Here is a 25,650-nt window from a genome sequence, read left to right on the forward strand (position 1 = left end):
TTAAGGCCTTGATGAGGAAACAGAGAACCCAAGGAAGAGGGAATGTCTACAGAGTAAATTCCCTAGGAGGGAAGGTGCAGGGGAAGGAAATGGTTAGATCGGAGGTGAGATCTAAGTTTCCAGCAAGCTTTTCCCCGGGACAGCAAGGAGTTAGACAGTGGGAGCACCGGAGGCTGACGGGGCTATGCTACCAGTGTGGAGATAAATACACTTTGGGACGCAAGAGACAACTCCTCTTATTGGAAGGAGGGGATGTGGATGAGGATGATAAAGGAGACACAATAGCTGTAGCCGAGGAATTAGAAGAGGAAGATAATGGGGCTATTTCGCTGCATGCAATTAAGGGGATGACAGGCAGCAAGATCATTAAGGTGGAAGGGAAGTCTTAAGATAGTACTCTTATGGTACTGATTGATAGTGGGAGTACCCACAGTTTTATTGATGAGGGAATTGCAAGGAAGTTGAAATGTGAACTCTCCAATACTCAACCACTCTCGGTAATAGTTGTTAATGGAAGTAAGGTCCTAAGCAGATCAGCTTGTTTGGGGATTTGTTGGATGATGTAGGGGGAAGCCCTTAGGGCTGATTTGAGATTGCTTAAACTTGGGGGGTGCCACATAGTTCTGGGGGTCAATTGGATAAAAGGAGTGAGCCCCGATAAGTTTTGATTTCAACAAAATGGAGGTAACGTTGGAGAAGGAAGGTCGGAGAATGACATTGCAGGGGAATGTGGAGAATGGAATTTGCAAGATGATCAAGGGCAAGAAACTTCATAAGTTGTTCAAGTATAAAATAGCCCAAGTAGCCCAACTATTCTCGATTGAGACCCACGGCGAAGAAGAGAACCAGGAAGCACTGGGAGGAAAATACATGATGACCAACAATAATATGAGTCCATCGCCATGGCAGGTACATAAATTGGAATCACTAGATTTATTGCTGATTGAATTCCAGGACTTATTTGCAGAACCTAAGGAACTACCTCCTACCAGACCCTTTGACCATCCTATAAACCTCCAACCCAACTCAACACCTATTAATATTAGATCTTACCGATACCCACCAAAGCTCAAATCTGAAATTGAGAAAATGGTGAAAGAAATGCTAGCCAATTCTATCATTAGACCCAGCAAAAGCCCTTTTGCATCACTCATCCTTCTAGTTAAAAAGAAGACGGCACATGGCGCTTTTGCATTGATCATCGACAGCTTAATACAATCACTATTAAAGACAAATTTTCCATCCCCATTATTGAAGATCTATTAGATGAACTTAGATGTGCCATGGTTTTCTCTAAATTTGATTTAAGATCCAATTATCATCAAATCTGGTTGGATCCAAACGACATCCACAAAACAACACTCCAAACCCACCACAACCATTATGAATTTACAGTCATGCCTTTTGGCTTAACCAACGCCTCAGCCACATTCCAAGCTTTAATGAACTACATATTTGAACCCTATCTTAGAATAATTGTATTGGTATTCTTCGATGACATCTTAACCTATAGCCCAACATTTTCTAAACACCTGGACCACCTTAGGGTTGCATTTCAAGACCTTCAATTCAATCAGTTATACATCAAAGGATCCAAATGTGCCTTTGCCCAACAACAGATAGAGTATTTGAGGCATATTATTTCTGCTGCTAGAGTTAATACAGATCCAAAGAAAATAGATGCAATGATTGCTTGGCCGAAACCCACTAGTGTCAAGGCCTTGAGAGGCTTCTTGTGTTTAACACAATACTACAGACGTTTTGTGCAAAATTATGGAGTCATAAGCAAGCCTCTCACAGAATTGTTGAAGAAAGATGGATTCAAGTGGGATGACAGGGCTGGCAGAGCCTTTGAACAACTAAAGAAGGCCGTCAGTGAGGTACCTACCCTAGGACTTCCTGATTTTAACAAGACGTTTACTCTAAAAACAGATGCTAGCAACTCAAGGGTGGGAGCAGTTCTAGTTCAAGATGGCAGGCCATTAGCGTTTCTAAGTCAAGCATTAGCCCCCCAAGGCCTCAACGTCTACGACAAGGAATTACTAGCTGTGCTTATGGCAGTTGAGAAGTTGAGACATTACTTAGAAGGATAACAATTTATTATTAAAATGGATTATAAAAGCCTTAAGTTCCCTTTGTAGCAACGGTTGCATACACACCTCCAAAGAAAGGGCATGGCCAAGCTGATGGGCCTCAATTATGTGATACAATTTAGAAAGGGAAAGGAAAATGTAGCAGCTGATGCCCTCTCACGCTGCTTTGAAGAAGGATCAACTGCAGCCCTAACGGCAATGGTACCGGATTGGTATCAAGAAGTAGCTGCTAGTTACGGAATGGGGGATTCGATACGGCAACTAGTGGAGCAACTAAGCATAGATGGGAACAACAGACCAGGATATACTATGACTAACGGGTTACTGAGATACCAAGGCCAATTGGTGATTGGGGAATGTGACACACTAAAGAAAAGAATTCTCCAAACCTTGCATGAATCACCTATTAGGGGGCACTCGGGCATTCAGAACACTTATAGGAAGGTGAAACAGGTATTCTACTGGCCTAACTTGAAGAAATTTGTCATGGAATTTGTCCTTAATTGTGATATCTGCAAACGGTGTAAACATGAAACAATCGCACGGTTTGGACTCCTACAGCCCTTGGGTACTTGCAACTCAGCCCCTGGGTAAGGGCATTTTTGTGCCATTTATGACAGAAGATGAAGAACCTGCAGTTGCCCCGATATCTATCTTGGATAAGCGGATCCTCTATCAACAAGGAATGCCCTTAACCCAAGTGTTAGTGCAATGGTTGACACTTCATCCGGATAACAATACCTATGAGTATCTCCCATATCTCCTCAGACAGTTTCTCAGCTCAGCCAACCTACTGCCTATTTCTTGAGGACAAGAAATCATTCGAAGGGGGGAATAATTATCATGTACTTAGGCTACCAGATTGTAATAAAGAAGATATTGTAAGGGTAAGATAGTAAATGGGGCGGTAGTTCGGTGTAATGTTGTAACTGATATTGGCACCTAATCTTTTAGCTGAGGAACTCTTTAAAAGTAGAGTCCCGGCTGCAAGCGTCATGTTCCAAAGCATCTCATGCCTTTCATTGAAGAGCGCCATTGTGATGGCCCAAAGAATTCTAAACCCAAAACAAGGGTAATTAGGTAAATTTGAGTGAATTGGACACCTGAGGGGTATTTATAAAAGTTACATAAAAATCTCGAAAAAGAGGGCAAAAACATTAGGGTTTAATCTTAAATATCTTAGAAAGCTAGAATTTAATTTGAGATTTACTGATGTGGGCTTAAGATACTGTGTAGACTTCAAATTATTAGAGGTGTATGATGCCATAAGGTCCCAAAATAAATAAAGCCCAAATGAAAGTGGGCTTACATTTCAAATAACCGAATAGAGTTGATCCAGCTGAATGTATATGTGTGTGAGGAGATGTATAAACACAAGCTATGTGTGGAAAAAGATATTCCCCTGGAAAATAATACATTCTAGAAGCTGGTTGCCATAGTTGCTTGAGGGGGGAGGGGGGGAGAGAGAGAGAGAGAGAGATCATGGGTGCCAGACCCACTGCCTATGCTGGAGAGGGAGAGAAGGGAATAGAGACAAAGTGAAAGGGGAGAAAGAAGATGGAGAGAGATGAAATTGGAGGGCATTTTTTAGCATTTAAAAAATTTAACTGTCAAGTTGAAAACTCAAGGGATGTTGGTTGATACAAGTTGTAAATCTCAAGGGAACACTATGTAATTTCTTAAACTATAGGGCTGGTCCTTATAATTATGCTAAACCTCTGGAGTGGTTAGTGTAATTTATCCTAAAAATTATTGACCGCTAACTTATATAAAAGCTTAAGTTGTTAAAAAGACAGGAAGGGTCATCTTTCTCACTACTATTTTAACTCTCAACATAGGTTACCTTGGTCCCGTAAACAAAAGGACCGGGTCTCTTCTTCCACCCCCTCTTTGGATGACTTGTACACCAACCTCCTACCCCTGGTATTTCAAGGACAGATTGATGGATTACCACAACCCAGATGCAGCAGCTTTCTACCTACTCTCTCCCACTCTTTCTGGAAATGTTGCAGCAACTTCCAGTTGCAGTAACTGTAAGGTTGCTCCATTGCGACCTGGAGGTCACGTGTTCCAAGTCAGGAAACAGGCTCTTTGCTAGGAAAAGGTACAATTGACCTTCCCCAGAACCGGCAAAAGCGGGAGCCTCGTGCACTAGGTTCACATTTAATAGATTAGAAGAAAGGAACAGAATCTTTCAGCAACATATGAACAATTCTATAAACTCAATATTAAGTATGAGACATATAATCCATTATGAACACTGTTTTACAAGATGTATTCTTGTTATATTTGTTGTGTGGACACCTTCCTCTCTAATAGGACCATTGGAAATAACAGAAATGCCAGTTAGAGTTCAAATAAGACTATTTTTATGGTTGATATGAGAACATATAAGAGGTATAATCTTACGTTCCACCAGGGCATGGCCTTCCAAGCTCCCCAGTAACAGCAAGTCTAGCATCTTTCTGCAAAAGCTCCACTGCAAGGACATCACTCGCCTGCCATTTTTCAAGACATTGTCATTACTATCCATTGCACATAGGGACAAGAAGACTGAGAATAAACAGTGCTTTTGAGGAACTGCAAAAGCACAATATCTAATAGTGAAAGCTCTCCCAAAGGAGCATACAATTTGGTAATATTAGTGACATACATTTGAAGCCATGGAAATCACATATGCTCCTAGTGAACCATTTCCCAACTCAGCAGCAACACGGAAGGTGTCCAAGACTTCTTTAACATCTGGTGGAACCTAAAAACCCCAATTCAGAGAAAATGAGGAAAATATATATAAAGCAACTAAGAGTTGAGATATAGACTAAAAAAGCCTGTCCATAAAATATAGTAAAAAAAATAAAGAAAAATGTACATATTATTTGATGAGCCGACAACCATTCAATGTCATTAAAGATAAGCCCGAAACATACTCTTAAGTGCCTATTTATTGCCTTGGTAAATAGTAAGGTTACTCTTTTTTGATTGAAAAGTCACAAGTTGTGAAAACAACCTCTGTGTAAAAAGTAAGTGAAATGTTGTATACAAAGACGAAGCTCCCTTGATCCTCACAAAGTGAGAGAAACCTCATGTACTAAGGATGCCTAAGAAAAATGAGAATCATTTCTATTAAAAATACTTTTATGAGAATCACTGGAAAAAGATAATTTAGCATTTGGTCATATAATACAATCAGCACTTTTAGTATTGTTATGCATGTTTGGTCAATGATTGGAAAAAGTGGTTTTAACTATCAAATGATGTCATCAGTGCTTTTATAGCTAACACTATTTGGACATAAAAATGATTTTTAAGAATTTTTTATTTTATAAATTACGTATAAGCCCGAATGTAGTGACAAATGAGCAAGGGTCCTCGCATTTGCTTGGATGGATGCGGGTAAATAAGCTAGTCCAAAATCAAAACCAAAATAAAAAAACAAAAACAAAATCAAATTCAAAGCCAAAGCCAAAATCAAAATCATAGATTAAGGATTGGGTCATGGAACATAGGAACATTAACAGGCAAAGCTATGGAAATGGTAGATGTGATAATTAGGAGAAAGATTAATATTATGTGCCTTCAAGAGACAAGATGGGTAGGGAAAAAAACAAAAACTTGATCAGAAACTGGGTATAAAATATGGTACATAGGAAATGATCGAGCGAAAAATGGAGTGGGAATTATTATGGATAAAAGCTTAGTAGATGAGGTAGTGGATGTAAAGAGAATAGGGAATACGATTATTATGGTGAAGGTTGGTCTAGGAAGAATGACTATAAATATCTTTAGTACATATGCACTACAAGCGGGATTAGGTGAGGAGATAAAAGCAAAACTCTAGGAGGACCTAGAGGGATAAAGGCTGGATATGAAGGTTGGTCTAGAATTCATGTAGCCGACCCCATATAGTGGGATAAAGGCTGGCTATGTTGTTATAGATTACGTATAACTTTTAATTATAAAATTTATATATTTTTGGGTGTTTGTCTTATTTAAAGTTGTCCTATGAGAATAGATAAAGACAAAATTTTGGAACGATTTAGAAGGGTTGGTGCAAGGAATTCCTAAAGGAGAGGATATCATTATATGAGACGACTTAAATAGTCATGCTGAAGTGAATTGGTATAGATATGTATATGGAGGTTATGGATTTAAAGAAAGAAATAATGAAGCTAAAGCAACCTTGAATTTGCAAAGGCATAAAAGCTTAACAAAACTACTAACTACGTTAAAAAAAATGGGATGAACACTTGGCCACATAAAAATGGCTTATCAACTAACCAAATACTCATTTTTTATGAGACTAAAAAAATTGTCTATATTGCAAGTGTATTTATATTAGGAAAATGCTTAACTATTGATGTGGGACAACAAGGGAAAAAGTGCAGAAGAGCTGGAGAAGGGGAGAGAATTCAGAGGGAAGTAGGAGAAGGATGTCGGGAATCAGAGGATTAGAAGAGGAATTAGGAGTTAAACAGAACAGTTGTGTGGAGTAGAGTTGTTATTTTTAAAAAGTTATGTAGTGGTGGCTATAACATAGTCAGATAACTGTTGTCTTAATGACAAAACTACCTAGTAACTGTTGTAAGTAACTGTTGGGATAGCCATATATAAAGCTCTGCCACAGTGTGCCAAGATTATCAAGCAATTCTATTGAAGTTCTGTCATTCTCTTTCTATCTATTCTATGATTCCCTTTGTTCTTCTCTCTATTTTCTCCCTAAAGTCTCTATGTTTTCCTCTACTTTCTCTCTATTCTCTCCCCTTTTCTTTCTTTTATTCTTCCTTCTCAATTATGTTCTTAAAAATCCTAGATTTAAGACTAGGGTCTTAACAATTGGTATCAAAATAGTGATTTCTTGGACTGCTAATTTGATAGTTTGGATCTATAATGGTCGACGAAACTAGAATGAAACAATTGGAGGCATAGGTCAACCAGGTTAACTCCCTGGTGACAAATCTGCAAACCCGAACAGAGGCCTTGGAAGAAGGATCAAGTAAGCATAACGAGGCCATTCAATCATTGGAGAACAAGTTAGATGCTTCAAAGACTCGATGGGTTCTTGCATATGTTTTCCAGAATTCTACAAATCAACTTGCCAGGGGACTTTTCCCTAAAAGGAGAATGCTGATCCAATTCTAGAAGGTAATGGTCCTAACCCTAGCAATCCTAACCCTAGACCATCTTAGATTGCTAGGGTTAGAGATTGAAAATATCTATGAGCAAGAAAATTTGATAGATCCGGGTTGATAGGAGATTGGAAAATAATTCCTCTAGTACTCCATATGTTCAAAACAATGTTCCTATGCCAAAACTAGAAATTCCTTTGTTTGATGGAAAAAACCCTAGGCCTTGGGCAAGAAGATGCCAAAAGTTCTTCCAGTTTTATTACATACAGAATTGCAGAAGGTCAACTTGGCTTCAACTTATCTAAATGATACTACTGATGCCTGGTATCAAGGATGGGCAAGACTTAGGGTTGAATGCATATGGAAAGATTTCATGGATGAATTCTGTGAAAGGTTTGGGGATAAAAATGTGACCAATATTATAGAGGAATTTAATAAATTGAAGCAGGTTGGGTCGATACTTGAATATCAAACAAAATTTAAGGAGTTGAAGTCTTTAATAGTCATTACTAACCCTATCTTATCTGAAGCCTATTTTGTTTCTAGTTTCATTAGTGGCCTAAGTGAAGAGCTGAGACCGATAGTTAAAATGCTGCAAACTGCAACAGTCAAATAGGTGGCAGAAAAGGAAAAATTATAGGAATTGGTAGTGGAAGCTCTATACAAAAAACTGTCATGATTTAGGCTAGTTATATTTTATTTTTATTTTTGCAAATTGTATTAGTCTGGCAAAGAGTTAGTTATTTACAGATTATTGATAGTTGTGTAGTGTTTAGGAGCAGTTACCTCTAGTGGAGGAGTGGAAACTGCCACAAATAACTGTTGGTTAGTGTTAAAGTTTGCACTAAGTTAATTCTACAACATATAATATTATAGAAGAAAAGAGTTCAAGCCAAAGGAAACCTAGAAACACAAGGTAGTTAGTACTTGTAACAGTACCTACCTTAACGGTAACTATCGGTTTGGTTTTGTCTTATAATAACTGTCTCTATCCTTTATAAATAGACGGCTGATTGAGTTATTTTCAGCATCTTCTGAAATCATGTACTAGAGAGAAAAGCCTAGAGAGAACTTAAACTTTGTAATCTCCGAGTGATTGTGTACCGATTGTTTTCCAAGATAGTGGAAGATCGTGCCCTTTAATTTCAATCTGGACGTAGGTTCACCAATCAATAGGTGATCCGAACCAGGATAAAATCCTTGGCCTCTTGTGTGTGTGTTCTATTTTCTTTCAGTTCTATTTCCTATTCTCTTCATACTGTGCACGAGTGGTGTGTTCTTGAGAGTGTTGTTTTGTGTGTGGGACGCTCAATTATTCAACAATTTGGTATCAAAGCGAGGTTTACACAATCAAAAAGTCAAGAATCATCTCAAGGTGAAGAAGTACAATTCCAATCAAAAGACATGGCATCATCTTCGTCTACCGCAAGGTACGATATTGAAAAATTCAATGGGAAAAATGATTTTTCCCTTCGGAAGATGAAAATGCGTGCTCTCCTCAGAAATATTGGTCTAGAGGAAGCACTAGAAGGGGAAGCCAAGATGTCAAAGTCCTATACGACAGATCAAAAGAAAGAAATCTTGAAGAAGGCCTACAACACACTAATTATAAGTTTGGGCGACAAGGTGCTAAGGGAGGTGTCCAAGATGAAGATGGCCGCAAAGATATGGCTCAAATTGGAGAGCATATACATGACAAAATCTTTGTCAAGCAAGTTATATCTAAAGGCAAGATTTTTTACTTTTAAAATGAATGATGGACAAAGGTTACAAAATCATATTGATGAGTTTAATAAACTCTATTTAGATCTTGAGAATATAGATGTTAAGTATGAAGATGAGGACAAGGCATTGGTCTTGCTCCATTCTTTGCCAAGATCATATGAAGCCTTTGTTGATATCCTAAAGTATTGTAGAGATACTTTGTCACTGGATGATGTGATAAGGGCCCCAAACTCTAAGGAATTGCAGTATAAAGTAGAAGGAAAACATTATTAGGGAGATGCCCTTACAGTGAAATTAAGATCAAATAAAAGAGACCCTAGGGGAAGAGGTAGGTTAAGATCAAGGTCTAGAAATGGCAAGAAAGTAATAAAATGTTATTACTGCCATGAGGAAGGACACATTAAGAAAAAATGTCCTAAGAAGAAAAAGGATTTTCAAGAAAGAAGTAATTCTGACGGTGGAGTTTCAATATGTGAATTCGGGTATGATAGTGCAAATGCATTGGTGGTATCTGGAAAAGCAGAAAATGAGGTGAGGATAATGGATTTGGGTTGTTCATATCACATCACACCAAAGAAGCATTGGTTCTTAAACTATTAGGAAATTAATGGAGGAAAAGTACTGCTAGGAAATGATCATGTATGAGAGTTTCACTGCAAAATGGTATATACATTTTGCAAGCCACTACTTTGAATGGAGAAGTAGCAATGGCAGGAAGCAAAGCTCTTATGCAATCTAGATTGTGGCATCTTAGGATGTCACACATCAGTGAACAAGGATTAAGAGAGCTATCAAAGCAAGACATCCTAGGAAATGATCAGGTAGCAGGACTTGATAAGTGTGAGTCTTGCATTATTAGCAAAGCTGCTAAGGTCAAGTTTAGTAGGAAGGCAATACATTCCTCTAAGGGGCCATTAGATTAAATTCATTCAGATCTTTTTCGCAAAGCTACTAAGGTCAAGTTTAGTAGGAAGGCAATACATTCCTCTAAGGCGCCATTAGATTAAATTCATTCAGATCTTTGGGGACCTGCTTAGACCTCATCTCATGGAGGCTATACTTTCTTTCTATTATTGATGATTATTCAATAATGGTTTGGGTGTATGTTTTACAATCAAAGGACCATATATTCGAGGCATTTAAAATATGGAAAACTATGGTTGAAAATCAAATAGGAAGAAGTATTAAGACCATTAGGATTGACAATAGCCTTGAATTCTGCAATAGGGAATTTACACAATTATGAAATGAGAGTGGGATAGTAAGACACTTAACTGCCCTTGAAAATCCAAAACAAAATGGCCTGGCTGAAAGGATGAATAAGACTCTACTTGAAAGAATAAGATGAACGCTATTTCATGCAAACCTACCTAAGGCATTTTGGGGGGAAGAAGTGTCAACTATAGCATATGTGATAAATAAGTCACACCATTTGCTGCTATTGAGTTTAAAACCTCCTATGAAATGTGGACAAGTCACAAGCCAAGCTTAGATCATTTACGAGTATTTGGATGCTTAGCCTATGCTCATGTAAAGCAAGGAAAGCTAACCTATTCATAGGTTATTCTACTGGAGTAAAAGGTTACAAACTGTGGAATTTGGAGACTGGATTACCAAGGACTATTGTGAGTAAGGATGTTACCTTTGATGAAGGTTCTACTATGAAGGATGTTAAAATAAATGATCAACATGACTTAGAAAGAAAAACTAAGTCAATAGATGTTGAGTTGTAGGGAAGAATTCATGAAAATGAACTAGACACTCCCCATGATCAGGATACTGCTCAACAAGAGGAGAGTGAGGAGGATAGTGATGGTATCTCTAATGCAGATGATCAATTATAACTTCAAAGATATAACATGGCTAGGGATAGGTAACGGAGGAGTTGCAGACCTCCACATAGATATGGATTTCAGATCTTGTTTTATATGCACTAACAAGTGCATCAAAAGTAGTAGGGGATGAACCACTAACATTTGAGGAGGCAGTGCAGTCTAAGGAGTCACATAAGTGGATGGAAGCCATGAAGTCAGAAATCGAATCCTTAAGGAAGAATCAAACCTGGACTCTGATAGATAGACCTCAAGGATAGAGGGATTGTGGGTTGTAAATGGTTATACAAGATAAAAGAAGGGGTTGGAAGTAATGCTAAACCTAGGTATAAGGCTAGGTTGGTGGCAAGAGGGTTCACTCAAGTCCCTAGAATAGATTTTAATGAGGTGTTCTCTCCAGCGGTGAGACATACCTCTATCTGAATGCTGCTTGCTAACCTAGATGAAAGGATCCTAATGGAACAACCAAAAGGTTTTGAATCTAGAGGAAAGGTGAAGCAGATATGTTTACTAAGAAACTCCCTCTATGGACTTAAGCAATCCCCAAGACAATGGTATAAGAAGTTCGATATTGTTATGTTGAATCAGGGATATGCTAGGAGTTCCTATGATTGTTGTGTATATTTCAAACATGTGTCCAATAGTATTTCAATTTACCTACTTCTATATGTGGATGACATGTTGATAGCAAGTCAATCTAATAAAGAGATTCAACAATTAAAGTTGAAGTTAAAATCAACATTTGAGATGAAGGAGTTAGGCGAAGCAAGGAAAATATTGGGGATAGAAATCACAAGGAATAAACAACAAAGAAGGCTTTATCTGTCATAGAAAACTTATCTAGAGAAGCTAATTAGAAAGTTTGTTATGTTAGAAGCAAAGGCAGTAAATGTACCATTTGCTCAGCATTTTAAGTTGTCCTTTAATCAATCTCCTAAAGATGAAGAAAGTATTGAGAAAATGAAGGATATACCTTTCTCTAGTGCTGTGGGTAGTCTAATGTACAACATGGTGTGTACTATGCCTCATTTGGCTCACGCTATGAGTGTTGTTAGTAGATTTATGGAAAATCCGGGTAAGGCACACTGGAATGTAGTCAAATGGGTGTTTAGATATCGTAAGGGAACTAGTGACATAGTTTTGTCCTATAGTGGAGCTAAAACAGAGGAGGTAGCAAGTATTTTGGGTTATTTAGATGCCAACTATGCAACGGATCTGGATAAAAGGAAGTCCAGAACAGGATATGTGTTCAAGTTATAGAACTCAATAGTCAGTTGGAAAGCAAGCCTACAACATGTGGTGGCTTTGTCAACAACTAAGGTTGAATACATAGTTGTTTCAGAGGCAATAAAAGAGGCTCTATGGTTAAAAGGTTTGACAAGTGAGCTACTTAGGACTTCTGTTGAAGCTACTTTGATGTGTGATAGTAGTGCCATACACCTATCAAAGAATCCGACACATCATGAAAGGACTAAACATATTAATGTGTAGCACCATTTTATCAGGAAAGTCTTAGATAAGAAAAAGGTAAATCTGGTAAAGGTTTCAGGTGATGAAAATGCCACAAACATGTTCACTAAGGCAGTTCCTATAGCAAAGTTGAAGCACTATTTGGAGCTACACCAGATAGTTCCAAATGCCTAGGCAAAATAGCAAAGAAGATTTGGGAAAGGGTAGGTTTCTACCCTTGGTGAAGACTAAACATGTACAAATGGTGGAGAAATTTGTTAAAGTTTGCACTAAGTTAGTCCTATAGTAGCACATAATATTACAGAAGAAAGGAGTTTAAGCCAAAGGAAACCCGAAAACACAAGGTAGTTAGTACTTGTAATAGTAACTACCTTAACGGTAACTACCGATTTGGTTTTGTCTTGTAATAACCGCCTCTATCCTTTAACAATAGATGACTGGTTGAGTTATTTTCGATATCTTCTAAAATCGTGTACTAGAGAGAAAAGCCTAGAGAGAACTTAAGACTTTGTAGTCTTCGAGTGATTGTGTATCGATTGTTTTTCAAGATAGTGGAAGATTGTGCCCTCTAATTTCAATCTGGATGTAGGTTCACCAATCAATAGGTGATTCGAACCAAGATAAAATCCTTGGCCTCGTGTGTGTGTGTGTGTGTGTTCTGTTTTCATTCATCTCTATTCCTATTCTATTTGTACTGTGCACGAGTGGTGTGTTCTTGAGAGTGTGGTTTTGTGTGTGGGACGCTCAGTTATTCAACAGCTAGCTTTCTATATAAAGTTGTAACCCTCTAGTGTTGATTATGCTTTGGATGAATTAAAAAGTTATTTCCTTCTCTTTGAAATTCTCCCTCTCTCTCGGTTTCTCTCTAATTTTCCCCATCTCCTCTCTCTCTCTCTCTCTCTTTCTCTGTTATTCTCCCTTATTCTGTTTTATCCTTCCCCATTTCTCCCTATTTCTCCTATTCTCTCAATTCTATCTTCAAGATAACCACAAGCTAGGCTCGGGTTCCTGACAAATTGGTATTAGAGCAATTCAGTTATTGGGTAGATCTAGGTGTTTTCATTCAAGACTTGAAGGCAAATTGGATTAGCAGGGTTTTGAAAGTAGTTTAAAGGTAGTTACCGAGATTAGGAGGTGGTTACATCGGTAGTTTAGGGTGTGGTTAGAAGAAAATTGACTGAGGTAATGGCAGAGGGAATCGACATGAAGCAAACGGAAGCAAAGTTGGACACCATAGAGTTGGGTTTACCGTAGACCTAGGAAGAATTGAGCCACTGTCGGGAAGAGAACATTACCACCAACGCTGCCACCAGAGAAGTGGTGCAATCGCTGGAAAGGGAAGTGGCTAACATCAGCCAGAGGTTGGATAGGCTCTTGAAGATGTTTTCCCGGATACCTTAGGCCATCCTATCGGAAGATTTCCCTCTAAGAGCATGTCGGACTCGATCTTGACACAAGTGGGCATTCTCCCTCACACTTCCATGTCACAAGAAGATGAGGAACAACCAGTAATAGACTAGGCCATCTAAGTAAGGGGATCCTACCCAAATCACCAACACACACCTCTACCTAGGCTAGAAATTCCCATGTTTGAAGGTGCTAAACCTAGGTGGTGCGTTAGGAGGTGTGAGAGGTTTTTCCAATATTATCATCAGTTAAGAGGATAAACCTTGCAACAGCCTACTTCAATGACATGGCTGATGCATGGTTTCAAGGTTGGAACAAAGTGAGGGATGAGACAAATTGGACAGACTTTGTGGAGGACTTTTGTGTAAGGTTCGGTGAGAAACCTATGACAACAAATTAAATGATGAATTCATATCCTGCCTTGACTGAAGATTATTTTGTTTTTAGTTTCATTAGCAAATTAAATGATGAATTGAGGCCAGTGGCCTTGGAAGCAATCTTTAAAAGGCATCACATCCCAGCGGAAATTCAACCTTCAACAGGTCAGCAGTTGGAAGGAAATTTGGGGACTGCAACATCAAGATGGAATCCTAGGGTTAATACTTCAGCAAAATCCCCGCCCATAGATTAGAGGAGGTAGCTAGGGTTGTGCTACAGGTGTGGAGAGAAATTCAGTTCAAGCCACTAGTGCAAAAGGCATTTGTTGTTATATGAAAGAATTGGATAAAGGTGAAGAAGGGAAAGATGTTGCAGTTATTGGAAAAAGTAATGGGCCAGATGCTGAGATTTCTTAAGGACAATAAATCTTTAAGGGGGAGGGAATGTCAAGATTCAGACTAGTTATATTTCATTTTTATTTTTGTAAATTGTATTAGTCTTCAGAAGCGTTAGTAATTTACAGATTATTGACAATTGTGTAGTGTTTAAGAGCAGTTATTCTAGTGGAGGAGTGGAAACTGCCACAAATAACTGTTGGTTAGCTTTCTATATAAAGTTGTAACCCACAGTGTCGATTATGCTTTGGATGAATTAAAAAGTTATTCCCTTCTCTCGGTTTCTCTCTCCAATTCTCTCTCTCTCTCTCTCTCTCTATCTCTATCTCTATTTTCCTTGTCTAATTCTTCATCTCTCTCTCCCTGTTATTCTCCCTTATTCTATCTAATCCTTCCCCATTTCTCCCTATTTCTCCTATTCTCTCGATTTTATCTTCAAGATAATCACAAGCCAAGCTCGGGTTCCCGACAAATCATAGTATTCTGTTTAGGAGAATTGGGCTTAGCAGTAACTAGACTTCAACCTATATCTGAAATGTTACTTTTGAAGAGAGTAAGACATCCTTTTCCAATGATTTCCCAAGGTCAAACTTTCTCAGGATTTTACCAACCAAATGCAGCCAAAACTTCCAATGTGGATCAGAGAAGACAGTCTAGATTGTGTTAAATGTGGAGAAAAGTTTATTCCTAGGCATCAGTGTAAGAGGCAATTGTTACAATTGGAAGGCAGAAATGAAGCTGAAGAGGAAATTACTGAAGAAATTGAAGTAGTTGATAAAAATTTCCTTGAAGATGCGGTTAGATAACAATACTTGGAATTTTTGTCAGATCTCCTAGCTTAATTTCCTCGAGTTGCTCAGTTTCTTTGATTTTCTTGAGAACAAGAAAATTTTGAAGGGAAGGGAAATGTCGGGGATTAGAGGATTAGGAGAGGAATTAGGAGTTAAACAGAGCAGTTGTGCGTAGTGAGTTATTTTTTTACAGTTGTGCAATAGTGGTTATAATATAGTTAGATAATTGTTGTGTTAATGACAAAACTGATTAGTAACTGTTGTAAATAACTGCTAGGATAGCCATAGTGTGCTGAGATTATCAAGCAATTTTATTGAAGTTCTCTAATTTTCTCTCTATCTATTCTTTGTTTCTCTTTGTTCTTCTCTCTATCTAGGGTCTTGAGAAAGAAATCTCAATAAATATCCTCAATCAATCTGTTCTGATTATATCCATAACAACTATTTATAGGCCAAAGACAAATCATACTAAAATTGAACGTAATAAAATCTTGTTAATAACAACAAATCTGGATCCTAATCAAATCTTACTAAAATGCTGAATTCTAAATCAATAAAAACAAGATCATATTTCCTATCATTCTCCCAGTGTCACAAAAAAGAAAAAAACTTGTCCTCGAGTTTTGTATATGATCTATGCTCAATCTAGAGGATTCACCCAATGAATAAAAAAACATTGAATATGTCTATCCCCTGCAAAAATACTGTTCACAAAATAATATTAATTTTATATTTGTGTGCAAGGAAGAAAGGTAATTGTACCTGGACTCAAGTTGGTGGGACTTGGGAGGAAGGAACATAATGCATCACCGAGAGGTTTATTGAAAGGAATAGAAGGGTGTTGTTGAGTTTGTTGATTGCTTTTTCCTAACTCAACATGTTCAAAGCATTTCCTAATATTAATCAGGAAGATTAGGATTGAGCGTGCTAGACAAAGATGGCCTGGCATTGACTCGTGGCTCACAACAAAAGTATGGTTCATAGGAAAATAGTTATCCTTATACCTATTATGACCCATGTGAGGCAACCTAGCCTTGCTCCCATTCTAATGACTGCCCATTTCAAGTGCTAAAGCCCTAGTTGTATGGGTGTTCAAATTTTGAAACGGATTGGAAAACCAGACCAGACTGAATGAAAGAAACAATTCCGGTCCAAGACTGAAATGCTACATTCTGGTGTCCGGTCCAAATCTGGTTTTGGACCTAAGACTAAATTAATTAAAAAAAAAAAACTCATTGAGTGATGCACGAATGGTCAGATAGTCCAGAATTTTTTATTGAAATAACATTTTTTTTTTCATGCAACTAGCATCATATTTGAGATTTTTATGAAAGTAGCATTGAATATTATCTGAGCCTAGGCCAAGAGAGACACACCAATCTAACCGGTGGGTCTTTGTAGCTTCTCTTTGCCAACACTATGGCAAAAAATGCCATGTGTTTAGCATAGAAAAGATGTAACTGGTGAGTTTGCTTTGCCTTGATGAAGTGTTGGCATAGGAAAAGACTTGATAAGTCTCTCTCGACTCAGGCTCAAAAGCCATTTAGTAAAAATAATAAAACCAGTGCTAGGTGCATAAAAAAATGCTAATTTAATAAAAATGTCGGAGAAAATAAGAGAAGAATGATCCCGAGTTGACAAGTCTCTCTCGGCTCAGGCTCAGAAGCCATTTAGTAAAAATCATAAAACCAGTGCTAGGTGCATTAAAAAATGCTAATTTAATAAAAATGTAGGAGAAAAGAAGAGAAGAATAAGGGATGAGGTTGTTATGAGAGAAAAGATGGGAGAATTTCAAACTAAAAATATAAATGGAAGAAGGGATGAAGCAGTTTCAAAACAGACGAGGAGTCAAGTTCAAATTTCTTCTAATTTGTAATGTAGTGTTGTTTAAATTTGTTGTATCTTATCCCTATATTTTAGGAGATATTCTAGGGTATCTTGTGTATATATTTCAATCTATAGATCAATGCAAAGTGAGGAGAACATTTCTTTTATTCAGCCTCCAAAACACCTGATATATTTCTCCTATTCATTCTTGTTCAAAAAACTTCCAGTCTAAGTCTTAACTTTGTCAAAGATGCAAATTAGGCTTTTATATCTTAATTCATCTCTTGAATAATTTCTACTATCTGGGCTAATGATGGAGAAGAAATCAACATAAAATATTAGTGGAGATAATCCCAATCTTTCCTCTGGACAGAGAATACACATTGAAACAGTTTTCGAAATAAGCAGTTGTTTCAACATATGTTAAGAAATTTAGAAAAATGTATTTGATTTGCCTCTTTTTGCTAAAAGAAAATTTGTTTACAAGGAGAGTATAAATTTGTTAGAGAAGTAAAATGAGAAGATAATGACATTTTTATAATCTTCATTAGAATTTACCTGTAAGAAGCTATGTACATCCAGAATCTGACATAAATCTAACACGTTTGATCACTTAACTATTCAGTCTAATCATTTATACATGCTTTAGTTTTTGTTTCCAATTAATTTTTTTATCATTTCCCTTGTACTTCTGTAATGTTTCCATTTCCAAGAAAATTGGAACTGTACACCAAAGAAATTTTTTTATTCTTGATGTTACATATGGGGAAGGCATGTGGCATGTATCTTGTAGGTTAAGGGCAAGGCTCACTTTTCTGTAATGAAATTGCTAGAAATTGGATTTTTTCATTTTGCAACAAAGATGATATGATGGTAGGGTTAAAGGTATTCTAGGATGCTTAAACTGAAAACTATACATCTGTTGCTTTCTTCTGTGTTGTGACACTCTATGACCACATTATTTATATGAGAACATCCTAAGGGCACATGCATGTTTGGTAGTGTCACCTCCACAGCTTTAAAAGTGTCCATGTAACATAGTTATTATCACTTCAAAACAAAAACATGATTACCTCACATGCTAACATTAAATGATTAACATACCTCTATAGATGGAGGAACTAGAGGCCGCTTCCCTTTTAGCTCTCTTGACAGGAATTCCAGTCTTTTCTCTTCATCCCACTCACTATATGTACCCATATCCAAGTAGCTGGTAATTGCATCAAGTGTATCAGAGTGCCTACCAGATTCCTGGTACATTAGAAAATTAAGTCAAATAAATCAACCAACTATGCTTGTACCATAATATCCAACACGTAACAAACCTGACGCAAATCCAGCTTCATTAAAGTCATCTGGAAGGTAGCCACTCGTCGGATTAAGTCTGCAAGCCGACCATCAGCGAGCACACCAGATCCACAAGATTGCTGCAAACATTAACAGTGCATAATGAATGCATGCTAAATCAGAAAAGAATTTATGTTCTGTTCTTCCCTTTTTGAGCGTCAATGTGTGAATGTGAGGACTACTCGGTTGATCTCATACCAGTGATTCATAGCATAGAAGTAGTGGTTCCAAAAGTTGATCTGATGTCTCGTAGTAATCCCAAGGATCGTATTCACAAGGAAGGCCCTCAAGAAGAAGCTCTAACCGCCTTCTTGTATTTAAAAGCTGGACTCAAAGGAAAACGAACACATTTACCTATTTGTATAACCAAAGGGAATCAGTTAAAGAAATAACAGTAGTAGATATAAAATTAGAGGAATTAATTACTTTAGGTATAAAAAGGAAACCTCTTCACATTTAATTCAACTAATGCTCTGCCTTTCAAAGAAAGGTACTCTACCTTCTCTTTTAGGATGCTCGAGGCAACCTCCACTTGTCAACTCCCATTGGCTTCAGCATCTTTCATTTGTAAAACAATTATATTTATAAACTTACTAGACAATTATGCTGCAGAAACTATGGCTAATTGTCTTGTTTGGTCATACAACTCTTTTGGTTAATAAAATATACCCCTTTCCTAAGACCATAATTTCCACATAGCCATTAATTCTTTACTAATAAAGCAAATGAATAACATTTTCTAATTTTTCAACTCCAATTTTCTATTTGAATCTCCAATTTGCAAACAAAAAACTCAATTTTCTAATTTTTCAACATTATAATATGAATTGGAGAACATCAAAAAGATGTTCTCTAAATTTTCAGAAAATGAATGCAATTGGTTTTTGAAATACAAAATGCTAGGGCCTGTTTAGTTGTAAAATTTGAGTTGAAATTAAAAAATAATCTCTACAACTTAGTAGACCCTTAACTTTTTCTAATTTTTCATCTGATAATTGGTAATTTCTTTATTGTCTCCTCCAAAAGCCCACATCAAAATCCTCAGTCATTCTTAACATCTAAAACAAAATATTTTATGGCCAAAAATTTCAGCAAAATATTTATGTGCAACTAATGCAAACAGCCCGAAACCCATCATAGTTCACAGTCCTTAAAATTGAAATTGACAACCATAGTCACAATAAAACATTTAAGATATAACATATGCTGTGTTTCCTAAGTTTCTATCACAATACAATCACACGGCTTTATCCTACTATGTGGGGTTGGCTACATGAATTCTAGATCTCCAACCATCTCTATTCATGGCCATATCCTCTATAAGATCATTATATTTCATGTCGTGTTAAGGTTTTCAACCAAGTTTCCTTTCGTCTTCCTATCCCCCTTTTGCTACAAATTTCCTCCATTTCACCCACTAGCCTTACAAGTTCTTCTATTGGTCATCTTCTCACATATTCAAACCATCTTAATCATGACTCCCTTGTTTTATTTTCAATATGCTTCACCCCAACCTTATCATGTATTATCTTGTTTCTTATTTTGTCTTTCTAAATCAATCCATTCAAAAACAAAAATCAGAAAAAATAAGAACAAGGTTTCCTAATAACTGTTGAAGATCACGATGGTTGTGTGTGCATAGTAATGTGGAGCTTTCATATCAATCAAAGATGCTTCCGAGATGCAGCAGTATATCTTCTGATTTATCTTCAGATTCTCTCTTACTCTAGAATAAGAAGTTTCCTAAGTTTAACTTAGGAAACTTACTTAATGGTGTAAATATGTATCTCTCTTATATGGTAGTTCTTGTAAATAGGAAGTTTGTATAGGTAGTTTCTATTTTGTGTTTCTCCTCTTCTCTATAAGAGGATAGCAACTGTGTACATTGAATTTAATTGAGTAAGAACATTATTCCTTTTCTCTACATGGTATCAGAGCCCTCGATTTTGGCCTTATCCACCTCTAGCCCTCACGAGTTCCTTCATTGCACTGTCTTCCCTTTGCATTCGAGAAAGCCTTAATTGCTTACCCCTCATCCAATTAATCTAACTAGTCAAAATGTCAGAATCCTCAGATGTTGTTCCAACAGTTATAACTGGGGAATTTACCCCAATTGATCAACCTATTGGTATGGGGGATTTACCAAATGTACATCAGTCCTACTGCCTAGACAGTAGGAATTATCTGCAGTGGGCTCAGCTCATCAAAACCTTCCTCAAAGGCCGGAGAAAGTGAACCACCTAACGGGACCTCCTCCAAAGGATTCAGATCTAGCCTTCATAGCCTGGGATGTAGAGGATTCCCTCATTATGTCTTGGCTGTGGAATGCAATGCAATCAAATGTCAACAAGAACTTCATGTTCTCAAACACAGCAAAGGAGATATGGGAGACTATGAAGTAGACATACTCCAGGGTCAAGGATGCATTTGTGATTTTTGAAGTCAAAACTAAGATCAACACTACTAAGCCAGGTCAGTTAACACTTACAGAGTATTACAATAGGATGAAGGGATTGTGGTTGGAGCTAGACCATTATTAAGCCATAAAGATGGTATGCAATGAGGATGCTACAATCCTGAATTGAATTTTTGAGAGGGATAGAATTGTTGAGTTCTTGGCAGGTCTGAATCCTGGGTTCGATCAACTAAGAATTCAGATTCTTGGTAAAGACAAGCGTCCCATTTTAAATGAAGTGTTTTCCATTGTTAGGAGTGAGGAAAATTGAAGAGAAGCCATGCTCAATGAGCATAACCCTGAAGGTTCAGCCCTATTGACCAGCAACAAAGAAGGAGGTGGAATTAAATTTGGAAAGGCAGCAGTCCAAAGAAGAAACACAAGCCGTGAAGGTCAATGGTGTACCTATTGCAAGAAACCATGGCACACTAGGGAGACATGTTTTAAACTACATGGAAAGAGGCAATTTTGAATAAGATTAGTGGCTTTAAGAACATGAAGCACCAAAGCTATCTCTCAAGTAAGGAACTAGAGGAACGGACTGAAAAGGGAGAACCAGAACCAACTGAGATTAATCTTAATTAGTTGAATTCAAAAGAGCTTGATAAGCTAAAGGCTTTCCTACATACATTCCAAGATGGAGTATCCTACTCTCTTGTGCAGCAAGGTAAATACCTAAGCTATAATTCCTTTTTAGCCTCTAAAACTGATAGGAATAACATATGGATCCTTGATTCGAGAGCCACTGATCACATGACCCCTAACCTACATGTTTTTTAGACTTATGCACCTCCTGAAACCACCAAACAGATCACTATCGCAAATGGAATCTCTATTCCTATTGCAGGAAAAGGCAAAGTCCATCTTAGCCCTCAACTGTCCATTAACCATGTCCTACATGTTCCTAATTTGACTGCCAATCTGATTTTCATTCATCAATTGACTAAAGACCTAAATTGCCATGCTATTTTTTCTCCACATATGTGTAAATTTCAGGCCATGGACACGAGGAGGAGGATTGGTGTGGCTAAGGAGCACAATGGGCTATATGTCTTGCAAGGGGAGAGCGTTTGTTCTAACAAGAGACAGCTAAGGATGGCATGTTCCCCTCAATTTGTTTCAAATCTTTCTCATTTGGCTTCATCATTTTAGATTAGGTCACCCTCCTTTTATCATGTTGAAAAGAATGTTTCCTACTTTATTTAATAATCTAGATCCTAGTAGCTTTCAATGTGATGCATGTGTAATGGCTAAGCATCATCGAGTATCTTATCCAATTAGCAATAAACTTTCTTCTACTTCATTGATGATTGTAGTAGAATGTGTTGGGTTTTTATTCTAAAGGATAAGGCTTCCATTGGGTCTATTCTTCCATATTTTTGCAAAATGATCTCTACTCAATTTGGCACATCTATTCACAAATTTAGAACTGATAATGCAAGGGATTATTTCAATAATCACTTGGATTAGTTCTTCCAATAAGAAGGAATTGTCCATGAATCTTCTTGCATAGATACTCCACAACAGAATGGAGTAGCTGAAAGGAAGATGAGACATCTTCTCAATGTGACCCGCACTCTCCTTCATCATCACCATGTCCCAAAACACTTTTGGGGAGAAGCTGTGTCAACAACAACTTATGAGATTAATAAGGTTCCATCTAGGGTTCTTAACCACCAAAGTACTTTTCAACATTTAGCATCCTTTTTCCCTGATCTCACGTTACATTCTCCCCAGCCTCTTAAGAGTGTTTGGATGTGTATGTTTTGTTCACATTCCTAAAGTCAATTGGAACAAACTTGATCCTAGGGCTCATAGATGTGTCTTCCTAGGGTATTCTCCTACTCAAAAGGGCCATAAATGCTACAACCTTGCCTCACACAAGTTTATGTTTCCAAAGATGTTACCTTTGTTGAGCCCCAATCCTACTTTGGTCCCTCTCACGTTAGAGCTCAGGGGGAGTCTATCAGGACTGTTGATCTCGACATTGAGCATCTCTTTCCTACCCTAGAATCAACACCATTAACGTCCAGTCAACTTGATCCCATACCTACTCTCACACTTACTACTTTGCCTCAGCACCCTTCTCCTAAGTATCATAATTCCCCCTGCTAGCAACAAGCAGAACAATAACAGCTATCTCCTGTTAGATACAAGGGCTCTCCTTTTGTGCACAAAAGAAGGTAGCCTATTGATGGTCCCTAGCTTACACCACCATCAGCACCTGATCCGGTCATGGAATTGGCACCTTATGTTTCACCTAGAGAATCTAATGCAGCTATCCCTCACCCTGAATCTGCTGACCTAGACTTGCCCATTGCAATCCGAAAAGGAATTAGAACCTGTACCAAGCACCCATTAGCCAATTATCTATCCTACCATTGCCTTTCCCAAAGCCACAAGAGCTTCCTAACCTCATTGGATGCTATTGTTATTCCAAAATCAGTGGAGGAGGCTCTAAAGGACCCAAAGTGGAAAGAGGCCATGTTAGAGAAAATGAGGGCACTCAATAAAAATCAGACCTGGGAATTTGTGTCTCAACCCCAAGGAGTTAAGCCAATTGGTTGCAGGTGGATCTTCAATTTGAAGTACAAAGCTAATGGCACCCTCGAAAGATATAAAGCACGGCTTGTTGCCAAGGGCTATACCTAGTTCTATGGCATAGACTACCTTGAGACCTTTGTCCTAGTGGCAAAGATGACCACAGTTCGAGTGCTTATATCCTTAGCAGCCAATTTTGGATGGAAGATACAACAACTTAATGTTAAAAATGTTTTCCTACATGGGGATTTGGAAGAAGAGGTCTTTATGGAGGTGCCTCCTTGATTTCACCAAGGAGGAGCAAGGCACGTATGTAGACTTAAAAAGGCCATGTATGGGCTCAACTCAAGCAGTCCCCTCATGCTTGGATTGAACAGTTCTCTAAGTCTATGATGTCACGATTATGGCTATTTTAATTTTTTTGCCTTAATGTTCAATCTTTATTTTGTTTCCTTGTTATGCTGTAATTCCTTTATTTCAATTACTATACTTAATTTTCAGTTGTCAATTCTATTAGCATAGGAGGGCGACGTGTGAGGCCATAGAAAAAGACAAAAGAAGTTGTAACTGCTGGTAAGGGGGATGATTTGCTACATCTACACCCATGCAAAGCGAGTATATTTACCCTCCCTACTCTGTGGGAGAGGAGGTTATGCAAAATCAAATACAAAACAACTCAATTTCTCTCCATCTACATTCTCTCTCGTCTCACTCTTTTCTCTTTGTTCTCTCTGTTCTTTCTCTACTCTTAGTAATTTTCTCTATTACGATCCCTTGAATCTCACTGAATCAAGGGAAACTCTATTATTTATGCCAAGGGCAGTGATAATTTGGTATCAAAGCTCAATTCCGGCAAAAGATTAGTGGAAGTTCATTGCAGAAGGAACCCACATGAAGAACATGGAATCCCAGCCGCAGCAAGCCAGCTCTTCCATGTCCGAATTCCAGAATTGAGTCGATTAGCTGGAGCTGGGGAATGGACGTAACCATGAGGTGATCATGGCAGTCAACCATAAGATGGAAGGTTCCATAGGGGGATTGGAAAGAAGGTTGGATGGGACGCAAGTGCAAATACAGGAGGAGATAGCGCACATGAGGGAGGAGTTAGGAACACAACTTCAACAATTCATGTTGATGTTCACACGCCAAAACTCGGTGAGTATAGCCCCTGAATTTCCTCCTAGAGATAGAATAGAGCCTCTCTAACGAAACAATGGAACAATTCGTAGGCCTGAAACTCCTGACATTGGAGGGGGACAGAATGAGGAGGTAGAAACAATATTGGATAGGAGTCGGGGAGAGCAGGGCCATCGTCAACAGCTGAGGTTTCCCATGCCTCGGATAGAGATCACCGCCTTCGAAGGAGAAAACCCATGCTGTTGGATAAGGGAGTGTGAGAGGATGTTCGAATGGTATGACATACCAGAAGGGAGAAGAGTATCCTTAGCAGCTGCCTATTTTGATGACGTAGTAGATGCTTGGTACCGAGGGTGGACTAGTGTGAGGGATCATCCCACCTGGGGAGAATTTGTTGAGAAACTATGCGAGAGGTTCAGGGAAAGAAGTATGTCAGATATTGTTAAAGAGTTTAATAAACTAAGGCAGGTGGGAGAATTAAAAACCCACTTAAAGAGATTTGAGGAGCTTCGATCTCTCATGAACAGCCAAGACCCTCATCTCGTTGAGGCCTATTTCGTGTCCAGCTTCTTGAGTAGCTTAAGTGATGACCGAAGGCCTATGGTTAAGATAATCAAACCTCGAACAATTAAACAGGCAGTGGAGAGTGCTAGACTACAAGAGATGGTAGTTGAGGCTTTGATGAAGAAGCAGAGGTAGTAAGATAAGGTTATGACAATGGGAACCTCCCATCAAGGGGGGAAGGGATTCAACCATGATTGGGCGGGGGACAACACCTGAGCTAGGCAGTTGGGGGTACCCCACTCAAGTGGGAAATTCAATGATCAGAGGAAACAACCCAGCTTGTGTTTTAGATGTGGGGATAAGTATTTCCCAGGGCATTAATGTAGGCATCAAATTCACCTATTAAAGGGAGACTAAGGGGTAGGAATGGAAGGAGGAGAATGAAGTGAGGAGTGTAAGGAGTCTAGAGATGAAGACAATAGAGAAATCTCACTCCATGCGTTGAAAGGGGTGACCAACAACAAAATAATCAAAGTAGAGGGAAAGGTGAAGGACAAGAGCTTAATGATGTTGATAGATAGTGGAAGCACTCACAGCTTCCTTGATGAAGGCACTGTTGCTA

At 38.1% G+C, this 25,650-nt stretch overlaps 1 protein-coding gene across 2 annotated transcripts in view; it reads right to left on the bottom strand.

Moving 5' to 3' along the window:
- The window catches only part of LOC127797114 (phosphoenolpyruvate carboxylase 4), a 65,436-nt gene that overhangs the window by 4,665 nt on the left and 35,121 nt on the right, over nucleotides 1-25,650 (bottom strand). For both annotated transcript variants that reach the window (XM_052329673.1, XM_052329674.1), the window contains exons 13-17: nucleotides 18,590-18,715; nucleotides 18,370-18,471; nucleotides 18,149-18,295; nucleotides 4,747-4,845; nucleotides 4,503-4,591 (exon numbers count right to left, since the gene is read on the bottom strand). In XM_052329673.1, the coding sequence (XP_052185633.1) occupies nucleotides 4,503-4,591; nucleotides 4,747-4,845; nucleotides 18,149-18,295; nucleotides 18,370-18,471; nucleotides 18,590-18,715 (563 nt within the window). The remainder of the gene's footprint in view (nucleotides 1-4,502; nucleotides 4,592-4,746; nucleotides 4,846-18,148; nucleotides 18,296-18,369; nucleotides 18,472-18,589; nucleotides 18,716-25,650) is intronic.

Source organism: Diospyros lotus, chromosome 3 (assembly GCF_014633365.1).
Source record: "Diospyros lotus cultivar Yz01 chromosome 3, ASM1463336v1, whole genome shotgun sequence".
In the NCBI taxonomy this organism is placed as follows: domain Eukaryota; kingdom Viridiplantae; phylum Streptophyta; class Magnoliopsida; order Ericales; family Ebenaceae; genus Diospyros; species Diospyros lotus.